Source organism: Eurosta solidaginis, chromosome 4, assembly GCF_040869045.1.
Source record: "Eurosta solidaginis isolate ZX-2024a chromosome 4, ASM4086904v1, whole genome shotgun sequence".
In the NCBI taxonomy this organism is placed as follows: domain Eukaryota; kingdom Metazoa; phylum Arthropoda; class Insecta; order Diptera; family Tephritidae; genus Eurosta; species Eurosta solidaginis.
In genome coordinates, this window is record NC_090322.1 from 278992743 (window position 1) to 279015510 (window position 22768).

General features: G+C 43.4%; 1 protein-coding gene across 1 annotated transcript in view; it reads right to left on the bottom strand.

Moving 5' to 3' along the window:
- Positions 1-19728, bottom strand: part of Lint-1 (l(3)mbt interacting protein 1) — an 87755-nt gene extending 68027 nt beyond the window's left edge. Inside the window, exons 1-2 of the mRNA XM_067778508.1 lie at positions 19526-19728; positions 11891-11926 (exon numbers count right to left, since the gene is read on the bottom strand). Of these exons, the coding sequence (XP_067634609.1) occupies positions 11891-11926; positions 19526-19648 (159 nt within the window). The 5' untranslated portion in view covers positions 19649-19728. The remainder of the gene's footprint in view (positions 1-11890; positions 11927-19525) is intronic.
- Positions 19729-22768: the final 3040 nt, after the last annotated feature.

Sequence of the window (22768 nt, forward strand, 5' to 3'; positions counted from 1 at the left end):
ACCAGGCTTATGGAAAAAGCCGGCAATTTGGGAATTAAGAAAATACAGTTGTCCTTAGGAGACAAATTGTTTAATTATACTCGAGTAGACACATTTAAGGAAATAGGTACCAAAGTTCTCAAATATTTAACTATTGCATTAACTCCGGAGGTTGTGCATGTGACGGAAAATGATAAAATTAAAAAGATTCTTCAAAAATATCACGATGATCCTGTTAATGGTGGCCACCCAGGAATCAATCGTACAACTAATAGAATAAGACAAAAATATTACTGGAAAAATATGAAAAATGATATAAGAAAATATATAAAGAAATGCGTTAATTGCAATAAAAATAAAATTTATAAAAATTTAAAATAACCAAAGATTTTGACTGAAACACCACCAAAGGCGTTCGAAACAGTACAAATAGACACAATTGGACCTTTACCAAGATCATTAAATAGAAACGAATACGCTGTCACTCTAATATGTGATTTGACTAAATACTTAGTTGCAATTCCTATACAGAGCAAACATGCAAAAACAGTAGCCAGAGCCATATTCGAGAATTTCATATTAATTTATGGAAGTATGAAAACAATAATAACGGATATGGGATCTGAATATAAAAATAGCCTGTTTGAAGAACTATGTAAACTTCTCAATATTCAGCACAAAACATTTCCCCGTATCACCACCAAACTTTAGGCACTGTTGAACGTAGCCATAGAACTTTCAATGAATATATGCGTTCATACATATCCATTAACACCATAGAACTTTCAATGAATATGTGCGTTCATACATATCCATTAACAAAGATGACTGGGACGAATATCTTAAATATTTTGCATGTTGTTACAATACTACCCCATCTACAGTACATAACTATTGTCCATTCGAATTGATCTTTGGCAAAAAACCCCAGACTTACGAATTTTTACAAGAAAATACGGTAAGCCCATTATACAATTATGAGGCTTACGATAAAGAAATTAAATATAGGTTACAAATAGCACAGGATAGAGCCTTTAAATTAGTAGATGGGGCTAAAGAAAAACAAAAGATTAGTTATGATAAAAATATTCACTATAAGGAAATAAATATAGGAGATGTAGTGTTAGTAAAAAACGAAACAGATCATAAGTTAGATAGTAGATATAAAGGGCCCTATAAGGTAGAAGAAATCGATGAAAATAATAATTTTACTCTAATACCCTATAAAGAAGAAAATACTAATAATAAAAATAATGACACTTTAATCCCATCTAGAATAGGAAATTAGGATAAGCAAAAATTTCTCAGTAAGATAGAGAATAGCAATATCATAAATAATAAGAAAATAAAAATACACAAAAATAGACTTAAATTAGTAGAATACAAAAATGTTCAACCTACAAACATAAAATACAAAAGTAGAATTAATTTATAAAAATAGAACACTCATGCATTCTCCAAATGCATAAGCATTCTAAAAAAAAAGGGAGATGTAGTATAAACAGCCAACAATTTAATCCCAAATATTTAAATCAGTCTAATATGCTACCCTGCTACAAAAATAGTCTAAATGTTCATCAACACATAAATATGCATTTGATAATTATTGCTGACATAGCCATTCACACGATTTAATACAGGTGTGTGTACAACACACAACCAAACAAATTTGAATTCCAGCAAATTTGGAAACATTGCATTTCCCATAGAAGTAACAGCTCAACACAGATGTGTAGGTACATATTTTGTATCGAGTTGTATGTAGGTATGTAAGTAGGTATGCTTAAGATAGATATGCATGTAAGTATGTATGCTTAAAGGTAAATATGTATGTAAGAATATGTTTAGAATAATTTAATATAAATAAGCTGAAATATTTGAATAAAGATTCATTCAGAATTCACTCATTAAGGTCACAACTCTTTTTATTGCATTTTAATCTTTTATACCATGCTGATGACAGGATAGTTGCAAATTTGCTTTGAAATAGGGGAGCAAAATGGCTTCAAGTGTCTTGGCTACTGGCGACAGGAGAGATATCGGGCGATATGACTCTCCTATGTTAGCTGGTTTCCTAGGCTTTAGTAGCGGCACCACCTTGGCCATTTTCCATTTTACGGGAATGACAAAGGTGGAAAGATACAGGTTGAAGACATATGCTAAATATTTGAAACCCTTCTCCCCTAGGCTTTTAAGCATAGGCATGGCTATGCCATCTGGGCCCACTGCTTTGGATGGTTTAGCATGACCGATGGCATCCTCAACCTCTTTGGCGGTGATGGTAATTGGAGACGCGCTGAACTTATGTTTATGTGCGTGTCTGTTGGCCCTCCGTCTAACTTTGTCAACGCTCGCGCATTTTTTCGCATCCGACAGCACTTTATCGCCAAAGGCGATGGAAATTATGTAATTGTGATTAGACGGATTCGATAGGCACTTTACGGTAGACAAAAGCTTACCTACACCGGCAGAGAGGTTACAACTGCTTAGATGCTCCTACCATTTCGCCCGCTTGTGTTCATCCACAAGCAATCTGATGCGTTCGTTTATATCCCTTATTTGGGGGCGCCGGGATCGTGCTGTCTTATAAGGTTGTTGTTGTTGTTGTTGTTGTAGCGATAAGGTTGCTCCCCGAAGGCTTTGGGGAGTGTTATCGATGTGATGGTCCTTTGCCGGATACAAATCCGGTACGCTCCGGTACCATAGCACCATTAAGGTGCTAGCCCGACCATCTCGGGAACGATTTATGTGGCCACATTAAACCTTCAGGCCATTCCCTCCCTCCCTACCCCCAAGTTCCATGAGGAGCTTGGGGTCGCCAGAGCCTCGTCTGTTAGTGAAACAGGATTCGCCGCGGATAGGTGAGGTTGACAATTGGGTTTGGAGAAGCTATATATTGCGCTGGCAACCTGAAAGGTTGCGCTACACAGCCCCTTGAATCTGGTATTTTAGTCGCCTCTTACGACAGGCATACCTACCGCGGGTATATTCTGATCCCCTAACCCGCTGGGGTGTCTTATAAGGTCACGTTCTCTCGCTAAATTTGCGGTCTCCGTCGGAAAGTGAGGCCGAATTTCGGGAATTCTACCGGCGGGAATAAAGCGAGCCGAGGCGGATTCAATGACCTTGCGGAAAGCACGCTCCACTTGGAGAGCATCAGAAATCTGGGCATCCCAACAGACATCTGATTGATGAGCCAGCACCGCCTAGGGACTTAAGGAGTCATCTCCGTAAGCATTTTGAGGAAATACGGCACCTGAGAACTCAGCCGTATGAAGCAAAAAAACACAAGCAGGTTCTTGGCGAACTCCACAAACAGGCGTCGGACCTTTATGCCGGGAATTGCCCGGTGAATCCAGTACTCGGGGAACAGTGCCCAAAACTTGCGGAAGAGGAACGCATTCTCCCCAGGGAAATGCGAGTCACTCTAGCTCAACTTCGTTCTGGATACTGCAACAGGTTAAAATCTTACATATCCAGAATCAACCCCGTCATACAAAATGTATGCTCCGCTTGCAATGTGTCCCCACATGACACCAACCATCTGTTGTTGTTGTTGTAGCAGTGATTCCCCCACCTAACAGCCGCGACCGATCACAAATTGTCATCAATATCCTCTAACGGGAGTCCAAGGAAACTTGCTGTTTCAACAGGGGTGGACCATAAGGAAAGGGGTGTTAGAGGCGTTGGTTCCACATTACAATTAAAAAGATGGTTGGTGTCATGTGGAGACAAATTGCAAGCGGAGCATACATTTTGTATGTCGGGGTTGATTCTGGATAGGTAAGAGTTTAACCTGTTACAATATCCAGAACGAAGTTGCGCAAGAGTGACGCGCGTTTCCCTGGGGAGTATGCGTTCCTCTTCCGCGAGTTTTGGGTACATTTCTTTGAGTACTGGATTCACCGGGCAATTCCCGGCATAAAGGTCCGACGCCTGTTTGCGGAGTTCACCAAGGACCTGCTTGTGTTTTTTGGCTTCATACGGCTGGGTTCTCAGGTGCCGTATTTCCTCAAAATGCTTACGGAGATGACTCCTTAAGCCCCTAGGCGGTGTTGGTTCATCAATCAGATGTCTGTTGGGATGCTCAGGTTTCTGGGTATTCAACAGGAACTGTTTGGTCAGCATCTCATTTCTCTCCCTGATGGGGAGTATTCTCGCCTCATTATGCAGATGGTGTTCTGGGGACATAAGAAGACAGCCCGTGGCAATTCTGAAAGCAGTATTTTGGGAGGCCTGTAGCTTCTTCCAATGGGCAATATTTAGGCTTGGCGACCATATAGGTAACGCGTAGCACGTAATCGGCTGACTAATTGCTTTGTATGTAGTCTTGAGCGTTTCTTTATCTTTTCCCCAGGTACTGCCAGCGAGGGATTTGAGGATTTTGTTACGGCTCTGAATTCTCGGAACAATTGCGGCTGCGTGCTCACTAAAATGTAGATCCTGATCAAATGTCACACCCAAGATTCTTGGGTGTAGGCCAGTTGGTAGCGTAGTGCCATCGACGCGGATGTTCAAAATGGTCGACATTTGGGACGTCCATGTTGTAAATAAGGTCGCGGAAGATTTAGTCGGTGATAATGCCAGGTTTCGCGAGGCGAAAAAACTGGAGAGATCAGGGAGGTAGCCGTTTATTTTATTGCATAGCTCCTCGATCTTTGGGCCTGGGCCTGTGGCCATTATTGTGCAGTCATCGGCGTAGGAAACGATTGTGACTCCTTCCGGTGGTGAAGGTAGCTTAGATATGTAGAAATTAAACAAAAGTGGGGATAGGACACCACCCTGTGGCACCCCTTGTTTAATTCTCCTTGGTTTTGATGTTTCGTTTCTAAATTGCACCGATGCCTGCCGCCCACCCAGATAATTTGCGGTCCACCTTTTAAGACATGGGGGAAGGGTAGACCCTTCTAGGTCTTGCAGTAACGAGCCATGATTGACCGTATCAAAAGCTTTTGATAAGTCTAGCGCTACGAGTACTGTTCTATGGTGGGGTATTGATTTAAACCGCAATTTATCTGGGTGCTAATAGCATTTAGCACGGTGGTAGTGCTATGGAGTTTTCTGAAGCCATGCTGATGAGAGGCTAGCTGCAAATTTGCTTGGAAATAAGGGAGTAAAATGGCTTCAAACGTCTTTGCTACTGGCGATAGGAAAGATATCGAGCGATACGACTCTCCTATGTTAGCTGGTTTCCCAGGCTTTAGTAGCGGGACCACCTTGGCCATTTTCCATTTCTCGGGTATGACAAAGGTGGAAAGAGACAGGTTGAAGACATGCGCTAAATATTTGAAACCCCCTTTCCCTAGGCTTTTAAGCATCGGCATGGCTATGCCGTCTGGGCCCACTGCTTTGGATGGTTTAGCGCGACCAATGGCGTCCTCAACCTCTTTAGCGGTGATGGTGATTGGTGACGCGCTGAATTTGTGTTTATGTGCGTGTCTGTTGGCCCTCCGTCTATCTTTGTCGACCGTAGAATGCACCATATATTGTCGGCAGAAAGCGCTCGCGCATTTTTTCGCATCCGACAGCACTTTGTCGCCAAAGGCGATGGAAACTTTGTCTTTGTGCTTAGTCGGATTCGATAGGGACTTTACGGTGGACCAAAGTTTACCCAAACCGTTAGAGGTTACAACCTCTCACTTCTACAAAGATATAATAAATGAATCAATAAACAGTAGCATTGTTCCAAATTGCTGGAAAGTATCAACTATAGTACCTGCGGAAAAAGTCAAAAATACAGTAAGGCCAGAGGAACTGCGCCCAATTAATACGCTACCCGCAGATGAAAAAATTATGGAAACGGTGGTTAAAAATCAATTAGTGGCATATCTAGATAAATACCAAATTATTATACCTGAACAATCTGGGTTTAGGAAAAGCCATTCTTGCGAAACCGCACTGAATATGGTTATTGCGGAATGGAAAGAGGATATAACTGATAAGAAAGTTGTGATCTCAGTCTTTTTAGACTTAAAACGTGCTTTTGAAACTGTGGATAGAGAGGAACTGCTGAATGTTATGTTTAATAATGGGATAAGAGGAAAATCCTTGGAATGGTTCAGAAGCTATTTGAGTAATAGAAAACAGAAGACGATAATTGGAAGTGCAGTTTCACCGGTTGCTGATGTACATATTGGGCTACCGCAAGGTTCAGTATTGGCACCGCTATTGTTTACAATATATATTAACGATATTAAAGAATGCTTGAAATATTGCAATATTCGACTATTTGCGGATGATGCATTGATAACCATTAGTGAAAGAAGTGCGGGCTTTGCGGTATCGAAAATGCAAGAAGACTTAGACTCCCTCTACAAATGGCTATGCCATAGAAAGTTGAAAGTGAACGTGGATAAAACCAAAAGTATGATATTTTGCAAAAACCAAAGCATTATGGGTGCCAATAACCTTAGCAATATTACTCTGAAGATAAGAAATGTTGAAATTCAGCAAGTAGACAAGATCAAATACCTAGGAGTCTGGATCGACAAAAACCTTAGATTTGGAGAACACATAAGTTATTTAGAAAACAAAATTGCAAAAAAAATGGGTTTTATGTACAGAACTTGTAAATATATTAGTCAACGACACAAATTATTAGTGTATCGATCAATTATTGAACCGCACTTTATCTATTGTCCAACAATCCTGCTATTAGCAAATGACACACAAATAAAAAAACTGCAGATACAACAAAACAAGGCAATGCGATTAATTTTAAAATGTTCGCTTAGAACAGCAAAAACTACAATGCTAAATATGTTAAACTGGCTCAGTGTAAAACAGTCGATATATTATTTCACATTGAAATTTATACATCATATGAAATTAGGAATAACACCGAATTATCTCAACGGGAGAATACATTTTAATCATGAAATACATAACTATGGAACTAGAAGCAGCGGAAATATAAGACTGCCTAGAGTAAGAACGGAGTTCGCGAAGAAGACTTTAGAATATATAGGTTATAAAATGTACAATGAATTACCAAATGCGATAAAAGACTGTGAAAATATTAATAAGTTTAAAGCAAAATTATTTTTATACTGTAAGTCATTAAGCATGTAATGTATACAATTTATTTATATATATATATATATTTTTTTTTTTTTTTTTTTACCTTGAACTAGGTCTTAAAGACCGTAAATAAATAAATTATTATTATATTATTAGGTGCTCCTCCCATTTCGCCCGCTTGTGTTCATCCACAAGCAATCTGATGCGTTGGTTTATATCCCTTATTTGGGGGTCGCCTGGATCAAGCTGTCTTATAAGGTCCGCCGGGAAGTGGGGCCGGATTTCGGGAATTCTCCCGGCGAGAATGAAACGTGCCGAGGCGGATTCAATGACCTTGCGGAAGGCACGCTCCCCTTGGTGGGCATCAGTCGGGATAGGGAGGGCAGCAAAGCGGTTGTCTGTAAAAGACTTATATTCTTCCCACTTTCCTTTTTTGAAGTTTATGAAAGAGCGTTTTTCGGTGACGATGAAGTCGGCGGTACGCTCGAGCGAAATAAGTATAGGCAGGTGGTCGGATGCCAATGTTACCATCGGCATTGACACAGTTTACGAGTTCTGCGCTCACGATTGAGATATCTGGCGAACTGTGACAGCTTCCTACATACGTGTGGGGGCGTCTCCGTTTATTGTGCAGAACGTCGTTTCTTCTATTTGATCCGCCAACATCTCACCCCTACTGTCCGCCCGCAAATTTGAATGCCATAGATCGTGACGGGCATTGAAATCGCCTAAGATAATGCGATTGTTGCCAGTGAGTAAGGCTCTCATATTAGGGCGGTATCCACTGGGGCAACAGGTGGCAGGAGGGATGTAGATGTTGATGACTCTACTACGAAGATAGTAGTTATGAGTGGTAGCAGCTGTTTGAGTTTTTGGCGCCGTGGGGCGCGAGCAGCAGCGGGTACTTGTTGTGGCTTGCTAAGCAGCGGGGCTGCTGGAAGGTAGTGGGGGGCGCTTAGGCGTAGACTACGGGGCGCCCTTGGGCGTGAACAGCAAGGAGCCACAAAAGATTTATAAAAGTTACGTGGACGTCGTAGTAATATAGCGTCATCAATCACAAGACGAACAGACTACTTGATTCCCTATCTGCGCTTCGAGGGAGATCTTAAGGCCACAATAGAGGTGGACGGTTGGCGCAAGGGTGCGCAAATGGCGGACGAGGCGATACATGTGTACACAGATGGTTCCAAAGTAGTGGAAGGAGTAGGGTCTGCGGTATACTGTGCTGACCCGGAAATAAGCAGATCATACAGGCTGCCGGTTTACTGTAGCATTTTCCAAGCGGAAATATTTGCCGTAACCAGAGCAGTAGAAACCCTGGAAGAGAATAGCTTAAGCTGCAACCGTGTTAACTTTTATATTGACAGTCAAGCAGCAATTAAAGCAATAATCTCGCATAGCACAGCATCTAAATGCGTGTTAGAGTGTAAGCAGTCTCTGGAGAGAATCGGGACAGGGAGAAGCATACATCTATATTGGGTCGCAGGGCATATGGGAATAGATGGGAATGAAAAAGCGGACGAACTAGCTAAAAAGGGCGCATCCCTTGAAGCTTGCTCCGTAGATGTCCCAATTAGACTGGGCGAGATTATCGAAGACGAGAGGTGCACATGCTCGACCAAGCGGGAAAGGCGTGGGTTCAAGCGCGGGGCTGTAAAGCGTCGAAGATTATGTGTAGGTCTTACAACCTTAGACTAACACAGTTGCTCCTATCATTAAAAAGAGAGGACTGTAGAATCATGACGGGTATTCTGACTGGACACTGCCTTCTGGCGTCACATGCCTTTAAACTAGGCTTGGTCAGTGATAGCAGATGTAGGAAGTGCGGGTTGGAGGAGGAAACGATCGAGCACGTTCTGTGCTCGTGCCCTACACTTGCCAGGCTAAGACTCCAGCTATTAGGAGTGATACAGCTGTCAGATCTAGAAACAGCAAGTGGCTTAAGCCCTAGGAAGCTTCTAGTATTTGCCAAGAGGACGGAGTTATTTTATAACAAAGGTCCTGGTTTTTGATATGGTTTTTCAGTTTGGTCGTTAAAACAAACTTCTGGTAACACTACGGACTCAATCAGTCTATGTGAGGTCCTCATGGACCCGCCAGTTCAACCTACCTACCTACGTGGACGTCGGGTTTTGGGATCAAGCCCAGAACAACCTGTCCGATGCAACCATCCCTTACACGAGACACACCGAACAGAGTATGACCGTCCTAAAAAGATTCTTTTCCGGCAGATGCAGCAAAACCATTTCTCAGGACCGGGGTCAGGGGACGGAACCGGATTGGATTCGATACCTTCCCGGAGCAAGAGAATATGGAGCAGTCCTGCTGCAAGGAGCTGCTGGGATGATGACAATTTGTGGGGGGACGCAACAAATCAAATGGGGTCACACCGAAATGACAGTCCTTGGTCGGGAAAAATCCCGAGTCGCTCCGGCACATAGAACCGACTGCCTTGGGAAGCGACACCAACCATCTCTTTAATTGTAATGTGGAACCAACGCCTCTAACACCCCTTTCATTATGGTCCACCCGTGTCGAAATTGCAAGTTTCCTTGGACTCCCCTTAGAGGATATTGATGACAATTTGTGGTCGGTCGCAGCTATTAGGTGGGGCAAAACATTGCTACAAAAACAACAACAACAGCATCAGTCGGGATAGGGAGGGCAGCAAAGCGGTTGTGTGACTCGTAAACTGCGTCCACTGGCCGCCGATGGTAACATTGGCATCCGACCACCTGCCTATACTTATTTTGCTCGAGCGTACCGCCGACTTTATCGTCAGAGAAAAACGCACTTTCATGTATTCATCCCACTTTCCTTTTTTAAAGTATATGAAAGTGCGTTTTTCTGTGACGATGAAGTCGGCGGTACGCTCGAGCGAAATAAGTATAGGCAGGTGGTCGGATGCCAATGTTACCATCGGCTGCCATGGACGCAGTTTACGAGTCCTGCGCTCACGATTGATATATCCGGCGAACTGTGACAGCTTCCTACCATACGTGTGGGGGCGTCTCCATTTATTGTGCAGAACATAGTTTCTTCTATTTGATCCGCCAACATCTCACCCCTACTCTCTGCCTGCAAGTTTGAATGTCATAGATCGTGATGGGCATTGAAATTGCCTAAGATAATGCGATTATTGCCAGTGAGTAAGGCGCTGATATTAGGGCGGTATCCACTGGGGCAACAGGTGGCAGGAGGGATGTAGATGTTGATGATTTCTAGGTTTGCATCGCTTTAGTGGACAGATAAGCCTTGGCGTTCTAAGAGACTGTCCCTGCGGCCCATGTCGGGATCAAAAATATGATATGGTATGAATGGTGTACGATAAACACGAGGCCGCCTCCATTTCCGCTCTCGCAAACTTTTCTGTGGACATTATACCCAGAACAGGTCTGCAAAGTAGATCTTGCAGTGAGTTTAGTTGTTGTTGTTGTTGTGAGTTGTTGTGAGTGAGTTTAGTCTCTTAAGTTAATACATTACAGTTTAACTGCAGAATTCTGAAGTGCAACGGGGGAGACGTCGTCACTCTGGGAGTAAGTGACGGGTGACTACGCCTGAGTGGTGAAAGGCTAGGCCGCAACTGCTGTTGTGGTCCTGGGACTGGACGTCCTCGGGTAAGCATTGGGGTACTCGGTGTATTTGGGTATGCGGCCTGGCAACATGGCGCAATGAAGCCCGTCGGCGGGTTGCCGTCGCGGAGACCAGAACATCTAGGAAAGTGACGCCGTCCACGGCCGGAGCTGCATTGGGCGGATGTGGCAAACATATATACTGTGTGCTGGCAAACGGTGCAAAAGGTGGTAGGCACTACGAGTCTGTTTCCCTGACCTACACGATTGCTGCCGGAAAAGAGGGGGGAGAAGACGGGGCAGGGGCTGATGCTCGGCATTGCTACCGACTCTACTGCGGAGATTGTAGTTACTTGTCGGGGCTTGCTGAGCAGCTGGGCTGTTGGAAGGTAGTGGGGGCGCTAAGGCGTAGACTACAGGACGCCCTTGGGCGTTAACAGCAAGGAGCCACAAAAGATTTATAAAAGTTACGGGACGTCGACTTTTGTGATCTAGCCCAGAGCAACCTACCCGATGCAACCATCCCTTGCACGAGACACACTGACAAAAGTATGACCGTCCAAAAAAGATCTTTTCCGGCAGACGCAGCAAAACCATTTCTCAGGACCGGGGTCGGGAGAAGGACCCGGATTGGGTTCGATACCTTCCCGGAGCAGGAGACTATGGTGCAGTCCCCATGCAAGAATCTGCTGGGAGGGAGGGACGCAACAAATTAAATGGGGTTACACTGAAATGACAGCCCTTGGTCGGGAAAAATCCCGAGTCGCTCCGGTACATAGAACCGGCTGCCTTGGGAAGCGGAATGCCTGTCGTAAGAGGCGATTAAAATATTTACTTATTTATTTATAGTCTACAAATTTAACAATTAATCAGACTAAATATGGTAACGGATTACAGATACCAAATTGATTCAAGGGGTTGTGTAGCACAACCCGCTCAAGGAGTTGCCAGCGTAATATATAGCTTCGACTCAATTTTCAACCTCACCTACCTAGAAGGTTTCATTGGTCATACGAAACCGTTCCCGCGACGGTTGCGCTAGTGCCTTTCTGCTTGTTACTGCATCCGGCAAAGGACCATCAACATCGATAACACTCCCCAAGGCCTTCGGGGAGTGTCCATATCGCTACAACAGCAACTACTACTCTGGGCCAGGGAAGGTTCGCCACCTTCCCGGAGCAAGTGAGTATAGAGCAGAAAAAAGAAAAAATTCTTAGTCGCTGCGGTGCATATAAACCTCTGCCATGGGAAGCTGTGTATGAGCAGCCGGCCTCTGTTGTAAATTATTATAAAATACTCATGCAAATATGAAAACTTACTGCGTCTTCCTCCTGTTGAAACACGTCGATAACCATCTAAAATGAAGAAGCATAGGAAAAATTTATGCACACAAATCAAAATCACTAAGGTAAAAATCTAGAATCTAGAATAGATCAGGGATCGACTGCTAATACGCGTCCAAAAATATCGAGAGAGGTGTCAAAAGCCGCGTATTGACCTTGACAACAATGACCCGAAGGCGGAAAAGAAAAATTTTGGTAACGTTTTACAAGACGGGCACCACTTTTTAGAAGCAATTTAGAAAAGGTCCTTTAAAAAAGGAAAGTGGGACGAATACTAATCCTTTACAGACAACCCTATCCCGACGGATGCCCGCCAAGGGGAGCGTGCTTTCCGCAAGGTCATTGAATCCGCCTTGGCTCGCTTGTTGTTGTTGTTGTAGCAATGCTCGCCCCACCCAATAGCCGCGACCGATCACAAATTGTCATCAATATCCTCTAACGGGAGTCCAAGGAAACTTGCCGTTTCAACAGGGGTGGACCATAAGGAAAGGGGTGTTAGAGGCGTTGGTTCCACATTACAATTAAATAGATGGTTGGTGTCATGTGGGGACACATTGCAAGCGGGGCATACATTTTGTATGTCGGGGTTGATTCTGGATAGGTAAGAGTTTAACCTGTTACAGTATCCAGAACGAAGTTGAGCAAGAGTGACACGCGTTTCCCTGGGGAGTATGCGTTCCTCTTCCGCGAGTTCTGGATATTTTTTTCAAGTACTGGATTCACCGGGCAATTCCCGACATAAAGGTCCGACGCCTGTCTATGGAGTTCACCAAGGACCTGCTTGTGTTTTTTCGCTTCATACGGCTGGGTTCTCAGGTGCCGTATTTCCTCAAAATGCTTACGGAGATGACTCCTTAGGCCCCTAGGCGGTGCTGGTTCGTCAATCAGATGTCTGCTGGGATGCCCAGGTTTCTGGGTATTCAACAGAAACTGTTTGGTCAGCATCTCATTTCTCTCCCTGATGGGGAGTATTCTCGCCTCATTATGCAGATGGTGTTCTGGGGACATAAGAAGACAGCCCGTGGCGATTCTGAGAGCAGTATTTTGGCAGGCCTGTAGTTTCTTCCAGTGGGTAGTTTTAGGCTTGGCGACCATATGGGTGACGCGTAGCACGTAATCGGCTGGCTAATTGCTTTGTATGTGGTCATGAGCGTTTCTTTATCTTTTCCCCAGGTACTGCCAGCAAGGGATTTGAGGATTTTATTACGGCTCTGAATTCTCGGAACAATTGCGGTTTCGTGCGCACCAAAATGTAGATCCTGATCAAACTTCACACCCAAGATTTTGGGGTGTAGGACAGTCGGTAGCGTAGTGCCATCGACGTGGATGTTCAATATGGTCAACATTTGGGGCGTCCATGTTGTAAATAAGGTCGCGGAAGATTTAGTCGGTGACAATGCCAGGTTTCGCGAGGCGAAAAAACTGGAGAGATCAGGGAGATAGCCGTTTATTTTATTGCATAGCTCATCGATCTCTGAACCTGGGCCTGTGGCCATTATTGTGCAGTCATCGGCGTAGGAAACGATTGTGACTCCTTCCGGTGGTGAAGGTAGCTTAGATATGTAAAAATTAAACAAAAGTGGGGATAGGACACCACCCTGTGGCACCCCTTGTTTAATTCTCCTTGGTTTTGATGTTTCGTTTCTGAATTGCACCGATGCCTGCCGACCACCCAGATAATTTGCGGTCCACCTTTTAAGACATGGGGGAAGGGAAGACCCTTCCAGGTCTTGCAGTAATGAGCCATGGTTGACCGTATCAAAGGCTTTTGATAGGTCTAGCGCTACGAGTACTGTTCTATGGTGGGGGTATTGATTCAAACCGCAATTTATCTGGGTGCTAATGACATTTAGCGCGAAGGTAGTGCTATAGAGTTTTCTGAAGCCATGCTGATGAGGGGCTAGCTGCAAATGTGCTTGGAAATAAGGGAGCAAAATGGCTTCAAGCGTCTTTGCCACTGGCGGTAGGAGAGATATCGGATGATATGACTCACCTACGTTAGCTGGTTTCCCAGGCTTTAGTAGCGGGACCACCTTGGCCATTTTCCATTTCTCATGTATGGCAAAGGTGGAGAGAGACAGGTTGAAGACATGCGCTAAATATTTGAAACCCTCTTTCCCTAGGTTTTTAAGCATCGGCATGGCTATGCCGTCTGGGCCCACTGCTTTGGATGGTTTAGCGCGACCAATGGCGTCCTCAACCTCTCTAGCGGTGATGGTGATTGGTGACGCGCTGAATTTGTGTTTATGTGCGTGTCTATTGGCTCTCCGTCTATCTTTGTCGACCGTAGGATGCATTATATATTGTCGGCAGAAAGCGCTCGCGCATTTTTCCGCATCCGACAGCACCTTATCGCCAAAGGCGATGGAAACTTTGTCTTTGTGCTTAGTCGGATTCGATAGGGACTTTACGGTTTTACCTACACCGGTAGAGAGGTTACAACCCTTAGGTGCTCTTCCCATTTCGCCCGCTTGTGTTCGTCCACAAGCAATCTGATGCGTTGGTTTATATCCCTTATTTGGGGGTCGCCTGGATCAAGCTGTCTTATAAGGTCGCGTTCCCTCGCTAAGCTCGCGGCCTCCGCCAGGAAGTGGGGCCGGATTTCGGGAATTCTCCCGGCGGGAATGAAATGTGCCGAGGCGGATTCAATGACCTTACGGAAGGCACGCTCCCCTTGGCGGGCATCAGTCGGGATAGGGAGGGCAGCAAAGCTGCTGTCTGTTGCAGATTTGTATTCTTCCCACTTTCCTTTTTTGAAGTTTATGAAAGTGCGTTTTTCGGTGACGATGAAGTCGGCGGTACGCTCGAATGAAATAAGTATGGGCAGGTGGTCCATCGGCTGCCAGTTGACGCAGTTTACGAGTTCTGCGCTCACGATTGAGATATCTGGCGAGCTATGACAGCTTCCTACCATACGTGTGGGGGCGTCTCCGTTTATTGTGCAGAACGTCGTTTCTTCTATTTGATCCGCCAACATCTCACCCCTACTGTCCGCCCGCAAGTTTGAATGCCATAGGTCGTGATGGGCATTGAAATCGCCTAAGATAATGCGATTGTTGCCAGTGAGTAAGGCCTCGATTTTAGGGCGGTATCCACTGGGGCAACAGGTGACAGGAGGGATGTAGATGTTGATGATTTCTAGATTTGTATCGCCTGACCGGACATATAGGCCTTGACGTTCTAAGACATTGTCCCTGCGGTCAGTGCCAGGATCAAATATATGATATTGCACAGAGTGGTGTATAATAAACGCGAGGCCGCCTCCATTTCCGCTCTCGCGGTCCTTCCTGTGGACATTATACCCAGAGCAGGTCTGCAATGCAGATCTTGCTGTGAGTTTAGTCTCTTGAATCGCAGCAATGCGGATGTTGTGCCGCTTCATGAAATCGACTATCTCCGTAATCTTCGCAGTTAGTCCATTACAGTTTAACTGCAGAATTCTGAAGTGCATGAGGGGTGACACCGCCACTCTAGGGGTAAGTGACGGGTGACTACGCCTAGGTTGTGGAAGGCCAGGACGCAATTGCTGTTGTGGCCTTGGGACTGGGCGCCCTTGGGCAAGCATTGGGGTACCCGGCTGATTTGGGTTTGCGACCTGGCAACATGGCGCGATGAAACCCGTCGAGAGGTTGCCGTCGCGGAGACCAGAACATCTAGGAAAGTGGCACTACCCAAGGCAGGAGCTGCATTGAGCGGATGTCGCAAACCTATATATTCTGTGCTGGCAGACGGTGCAAACGGAGGTAGGGACTAAGAGTCTGTTTCCCTGACCTGCACGATTGCTTCCAGAAAAGAGGGGGGGGGGGGGGGGGGGGGAGAGAAGAAGACGGGGGCAGGGGCTGATGCCCAGCATTGCTACCAGCTCTACTACGAAGGTAGTAGTTATGAGTGGTATCAGCTGTTTGAGTTGTTGGCGCCGTGGGGCGCGAGCAGCAGCGGGTACTTGTTGTGGCTTGCTGAGCAGCGAGGCTGCTGGAAGGTAGTGGAGGGGCGCTTAGGCTTAGACTACGGGACGCCCTTGGGCGTGAGCAGCAAGGAGCCACAAAAGATTTATAAAAGTTACGTGGACGTCGGGTTTTGGGATCAAGCCCAGAACAACCTGTCCGATGCAACCATCCCTTGCACGAGACACACTGAACAGAGTATGACCGTCCTAAAAAGATTCTTTTCTGGCAAATGCAGCAAAACCATTTCTCAGGACCGGGGTCAGGAGACGGACCCGGATTGGGTTCGATACCTTCCCGGAGTAAGAGAATATGTAGCAGTCCTGCTGCAAGGAGCTGCTGGGAGGATAACAATTTGTGGGAGGGACGAAACAAATTAAATGGGGTCACACTGAAATGACAGTCCTTGGTCGAGAAAAATCCCGAGTCGCTCCGGTACATAGAACCGACTGCCTTGGCTCGCTTCATTCCCGCCGGTATAATTCCCGAAATTCGGCCCCACTTTCCTGCGGAGACCGCAAATTTAGCGAGAGAACGTGACCTTATAAGACAGCTCGATCGCGACGACCCCCAAATAAGGGATATAAACCAACGCATCAGATTGCTTGTGGATGAACACAAACGGGCGAAATGGGAGGACACCTAAGCGGTTGTTACCTCTCTGCCGGTGTAGGTAAACTTTGGTCCACCGTAAAGTCCTATCGAATCCGTCTAGGCACAATGACAAAATTTCCATCGCCTTTGGCGGTAAAGTGCTGTCGGATGCGAAAAAATGCACGAGCGCTTTCTACCGCCATATATAATGCATTCTACGGCCGACAAAGATAGACGAAGGGCCAACAGGCACGCACATTAACATAAATTCAGCGCGTCACCAATTACCATCACCGCCAAAGAGGGTGAGGATGCCATCGATCATGCTAAACCATCCAAAGCCGTGGGCCCAGACGGCATAGCCATGCCGATGCTTAAAAGCCTAGGGAAAGAGGATTTCAAATATTTAGCAAATGTCTTCAACCTGTCCCTTTCCACCTTTGTCATTCCCGAAAAATGGAAAATGGCCAAGGAGGTCCCGCTACTAAAGCCTGGGAAACCAGCTAACATAGGAGATTCATATCGCCCGATATCTCTCCTATCGCCAGTAGCCAAGACGCTTGAAGCCATTTTGCTCCCCTACTTCAAAGCAAATTTGCCGCTAGCCTGTCATCAGCATGGCTTCAGAAAACTCCATAGCACCACCACACCGCGCTAAATGCCATTAGCACCCAGATAAATTACGGTTTATATCAAAACCCCACCATAGAACAGTACTCGTTGCGCTAGACCTATCAAAAGCTTTTGATACGGTCAACCATGGCAGGTTACTGCAAGACCTGGAAGTGTCTACCCTTCCCCCATGTCTTAAAATGTGGACCGCAAATTATCTGGGTGGTCGGCAGGCATCGGTGCAATTTAGAAACGAAACATCAAAACCAAGAAGAATTAAACAAGGGGTGCCACAGGGTGCTGTCCTATCCCCACTTTTGTTTAATTTCTACATGTCTAAGCTACCTTCGCCACCAGGTGTTACTATCGTTTCCTACGCCGATGACTGCACAATAATGGCGACAGGCCCAGGCCCACAGATCGATGAGGTTTGCAACAGAATAAACGGCTACCTCCCTGATCTCTCCAGTTTTTCGCCTCACGAAACCTGGAGTTATCACTGACTAAATGCTCCGCGACCTTATTTACAACATGGGACGTCCCAAATGTCGACCGTTTTGAACATCCACGTCGATGGCACTACGCTACCGACTGTCATACACCCCAAAATCTTGGGTGTGACGTTTGATCAGGATCTACATTTTGGTGAGATGCAGCTGCAATGTTACCTAAAATCCAGAGCCGTAATAAAATCCTCAAATCCCTTGCTGGCAGTACTTGTGGAAAAGACAAAGAAACGCTCATTACCACATACAAAGCAATTGGCCAGCGGATTGCATGCTACGCGTCCCCTATATGGTCGCAAGCCCAAAAACCACTCAATGGAAGAAGCATTATGAGGCCGTATGAAGCAAAAAACACAAGCAGGTCCTTGGTGAGCTCCACAAACAGGCGTCCGACCTTTATGCCAGGAATTGGCCGGTGAGTCCAGTACTTAAAAAACAGTACCCAAAACTTGCGGAAGAGAAACGCATACTCCCCAGTGAAACGCGAGCCACTCTTGCTCAACTTCGTTCTGGATACTGTAACAGGTTAAACTCTTCCATATCCAGAATCAACCCCGACATACAAAATGTATGCCCCGCCTCAAATGTGTCCCCACATGACACCAACCATCTCCTTAATTGTAATGTGGAACCAACGCCTCTAACACCCCTATCATTATGGTCCACCACTGTTGAAACAGTAAATTTCCTTGGACTCCCGTTAGACGATACTGATGACAATTTGTGTTCGGACGCACCTATTAGGTGGGGCAAAGCACTGCTACAACAACAACAACAGGCACCACCTAATTTTTATCAAAATTATCAAAGGTGGTATCAAAAGCCTCGTCTCGACCTCCGTTTTAAGAATCCCAAAGCGGAAATCAAAAATTTTATTTCTGTCGAAAATTATTTACAAAAAAAACCGTAAATTGACCCCGAGAGGGCCGAAATATGGGGCCCATCCATAGTTTTTTTTTGTATAGAACACCTTTCTGCGTTGGCGGCCTTCGGCCGCGCTTATACAAAATTGCCCTGGGTGGGTCCGACACCGGTTTGAGGATCAAAACTAAATGCGCACAGAATACCTTTCTGCATTAGTGTGTGTGTGTGTGTGTACAAAAAATCTGACAAAAAACAACAACCACATGAAAATTAGAACCGATTTTTTGCTTATATCTTTTGACAGAAATAAAAATTTTAATTTTCGCTTCTGGTTTCCAAAAACGGAGGTCGAGACGCGTCTTTTGATGCCACCTTTGATAATTTTAGATAAAAATTAAGGGTAACGTTTCAAGACGGTGCACCACTTAATTTTTATCGAAAACTATCAAAGGTGGTATCAAAAGACGCGTCTCGACCTCCGTTTTTAGAATTCGAAAGCGAAAATTTAAATTTGTTTGCTGTCAAAAGATATAAGCAAAAAATCGGTTGAAATTTTCATGAGGTTGTTGTTTTTGGCAGATTTATTGTACACACACACATACTAATGCAGAAAGGTCTTCTGCGCGCATTTAGTTTTGAACCCCAAACCGGGGTCGGACACACCCAGGGTAATTTTTTATAAGCGTAGAATGGTGTTCTATGCAAAAAAAACCATGGATCGGGCCCCAAATATTGGATCCTCTAGGGGTTATTACGGTTTTTTATAAATAACAAAAATAAAATTTTTGATTTCTGCATTCGGATTCTTAAAACGGAGGTCGAGGTGCGTCTTTTGACACCACCTTTGATATTATTTGATAAATATTAGGTGGTGAGCCGTCTTGTAAAACGTTACCAAATTAATTGGTGCACCGCCTTGTAAAACGTAACCTTGTTACCGTTACCTTATATTGTTATATTATTATTGTTGTCGCACTCCACACCCGTCTTTGGCCACCTATCTCGATATTTTTGGACGCATATTAGCAGTCGACCCCTGTTCTAGACTATTACCGACACTAATTTTAACTTTAACTAATAATTTATTTTACCTGATGCACTTTGATATGAGATTTTAGAGAGCGTTGGCAATAGACGATATCATTTTTTATTTCCTTCGGGAATTTGAAGAAGTTGTCCAAATAATATTGAAATACACGGGAATTCAAAGCCATAATGTTATATTCAATAGATATATATCTTTTTATTTGCAAGCAAAACAGAACTACTTCAAAGCAAAGATGAATGGATTTGCAACTCTGTTTCGAGCATATATTAGATTGATACGAATCTTTTGCTTACGCTCTCATATGTTCGCTCTCACGAGAGATTTATCTTCTAGTTGTTGCTGGCAACAATCACAGATAAATCCCTCACGCCAGCTGAAGCGGGTGCCAGAATACAAAATGTGCCAGCCAAAACGAAAAACGTGCCAAAAATTTTGGTAAACCTTAGTTTGACCTACAACTGTAGAATAGCGTTCAAAAATTATGGAAAAAAGGATAAAAATACTTGTTTTAGTGTAAACATTATTAGATCGAAGGTGGAGGGTAAATATTATTTCCCATTCAAAAGTTATCACTAAAAATAGGTTTTGTAAATATGAACTCCCGATACAACCAGTCCATTTTGATCACAGAACCTGGAACGCCAGTCATGCAGAATAAGCCCTATCCATTAAATAATGTTAACTATTATATCATAGGTCCGATTTATTGAAATTTCAAAAGAATATATGGTTTTCACTGCGAGTTAAATGCGTTACAATATTTGACTAATTAATTTAATCGAAATGTAAATTTTACTTAGATTTGTTTATATCTAACTCTAACTAGTCGTATTATTGTAAAATAACTTTAAGCAAATAAATATTTTACGACTATTATTTTATTAAATGATTGAAACTATAATCGCCGAAATGTATGTCAAAAATCCCCATTTTCAAATCTATTCATTTTTGTTTGGAGTGGCATCATTGATAAATGTTATAAAAAATGTGCATTTTGACAGCGCTCTCTGAAAAACATAGATGAATAGATTTGCAACTCTTTGTTTCGAGAGAGCGCTGTCAAAATGCACATTTTTTAAAACATTTATCAATGATGCCACTACAAACAAAAATGAAGAGATCTGAATATGGAGATTTTTGACATACATTTCGGCGATTATAGTTTCAATCATTTAATAAAATGATAGTCGTAAAATATTTATTTCTTTAAACTTATTTTACAATAATACGACTAGTTAAAGTTAAATATAAACAAATTCAAGTAAAATTTACATTTTGATTAATTTACTTAGTCAAATATTGTTACGCATTTAAATCGCAGTAAAAACCATATATTCTTTTGAAATTTCAGTAAATCGGACCTATGATATAATAGTTAACATCACTTAACGTATCGCTTATCCTACATGTCTGACGTTCCAGGTTTTGTGATTAAAATGGACGTTTTTCGTCTTAGGTGGCACATTTTTGTTCTGGTACCCGCTTCAGCTGGCGCGAGGGTTTTATGTGTGATTGTTGCCAACACAAATTTCAGATAAATCCCTTGTGAGAGTTGAAAAAATGAGAGTGTAAAGCGCGAGTCATTGGTGCCGTATTGCGTATCGCTGTAGTCGTATCCCTACGTAATCAGCTGTTTATCGTTACGATGGTAAACCAATTGGTTGGCTACGATACGGTTACGACCTAGCGGCACCAATAATCGATTGCATTGATTCCCATAAGGTTGGTCGAAAGGTGTTTCAACTTTTCAAAATGAGTAGTAAAAATACATATTTTCCTTTATCTTTATTAACTGAAAGGTGTAATGTAAGGTAATATTTATATTGGTTTTTATTTTATGTGGCAGCACAGCTTTGTAATGTCATCAATAAAATATATATATATATATATATATATATATAAATGTGCATGTTACTACAAAAGCGCGATTGATTTAATAAAAACAGTTATAATAAGCATAGTGTACAAGTACAAGTGTGTTGACTTCTTTCTGACAGGCACTCGCTTAAGCTGGAGTCATTGGTGCCGTATGTCGTATCGCTGTATCCGTATCCCTAACGTAATCAGCTGTTTATCGTTACGACGGTAAACCAAAACCCAATTGGTTGGCTACGATACGGTTACGACCTTAGCGGCACCAATAATCGATTGCATTGATTCTCATAAGGTTGGTCGAATCAGCTGTTAAAAGGTTACCGATACGGTTACCGATAAAGCACCAATGTCTCCAGCTTAAAGCTAACCTTTTAACAGCTGATTCGACCAACCTTATGAGAATCAATGCAATCGATTATTGGTGCCGCTAAAGTCGTAACCGCATCGTAGCCAACCAATTGGGTTTTGGTTTACCGTCGTAACGATAAACAGCTGATTACTTTAGGGATACGGATACAGCGATACGACATACGGCACCAATGACTCCAGCTTTAAGTGAGCATAACGGGAAAATCTGGGTTGCCATTGTTGTTTCGGTTGAAAACGGTCAATCAGGGTTCTGTGCAGAGACGTAAAAGATTGAAACAGGGTTTATGTAGTCACAAGAGAGTTGATCCTGTCCCACAGCATTTTAATTTTAGATCATGGCGTAAAGTGTTCAGTTCAGAGTTATTCATTTTCATTTAAAGGTTAGTTTATTACGGAGGGTTACTCCTTTTAGTGTAAAAAGCAGAGAAAATGTAGAGTTTTTCTAATTATTGTGAAAAACTTTTTAATTTGAATTTCTGTACCCAAGTTAACTATATTTGTGTAACACAAGAATCTGGAGGTCAATTCCTTAACAAAGAAAAACTGAAAAATGTACACTTATTGAAAACTCATTTGCACACACAATTTACACTTTGAATTTAGTTGGGTATTTATGCACAACATTTTGAAACTAAAAACAAAATTTTCATTTGTCAGAAAAAATAAAGAAAAAACGGCCTAATGTCAAAAAAAACCCTATCGAAATACAAACTGGCTTGTTTGTTTTTAATGAACTACTTTGTATTTTTCTTGTATTTCGTGGGTTTTTATATTATACCTTTAAATTAAGTCGCTCTCATGTTTGTCCCCTCATTTCCATACGAATTTTTGACCAACGTAAAAGTATTTTTCGGTAACCTCCCGTTGAGCTAGACACTTGATACTTAGAGCATAGGTCAGATCTGGGAGAAATTACAATTCAAGTGAAAAAAAATCCGATAGGTGGCGCACGGGTCGAGATATACAAAAAATTTATTTTAAACGGGAAATTTTACGATCGAATTTTAACTAACCTCTCGGTGATCCAAAGGCTTGAAACTTG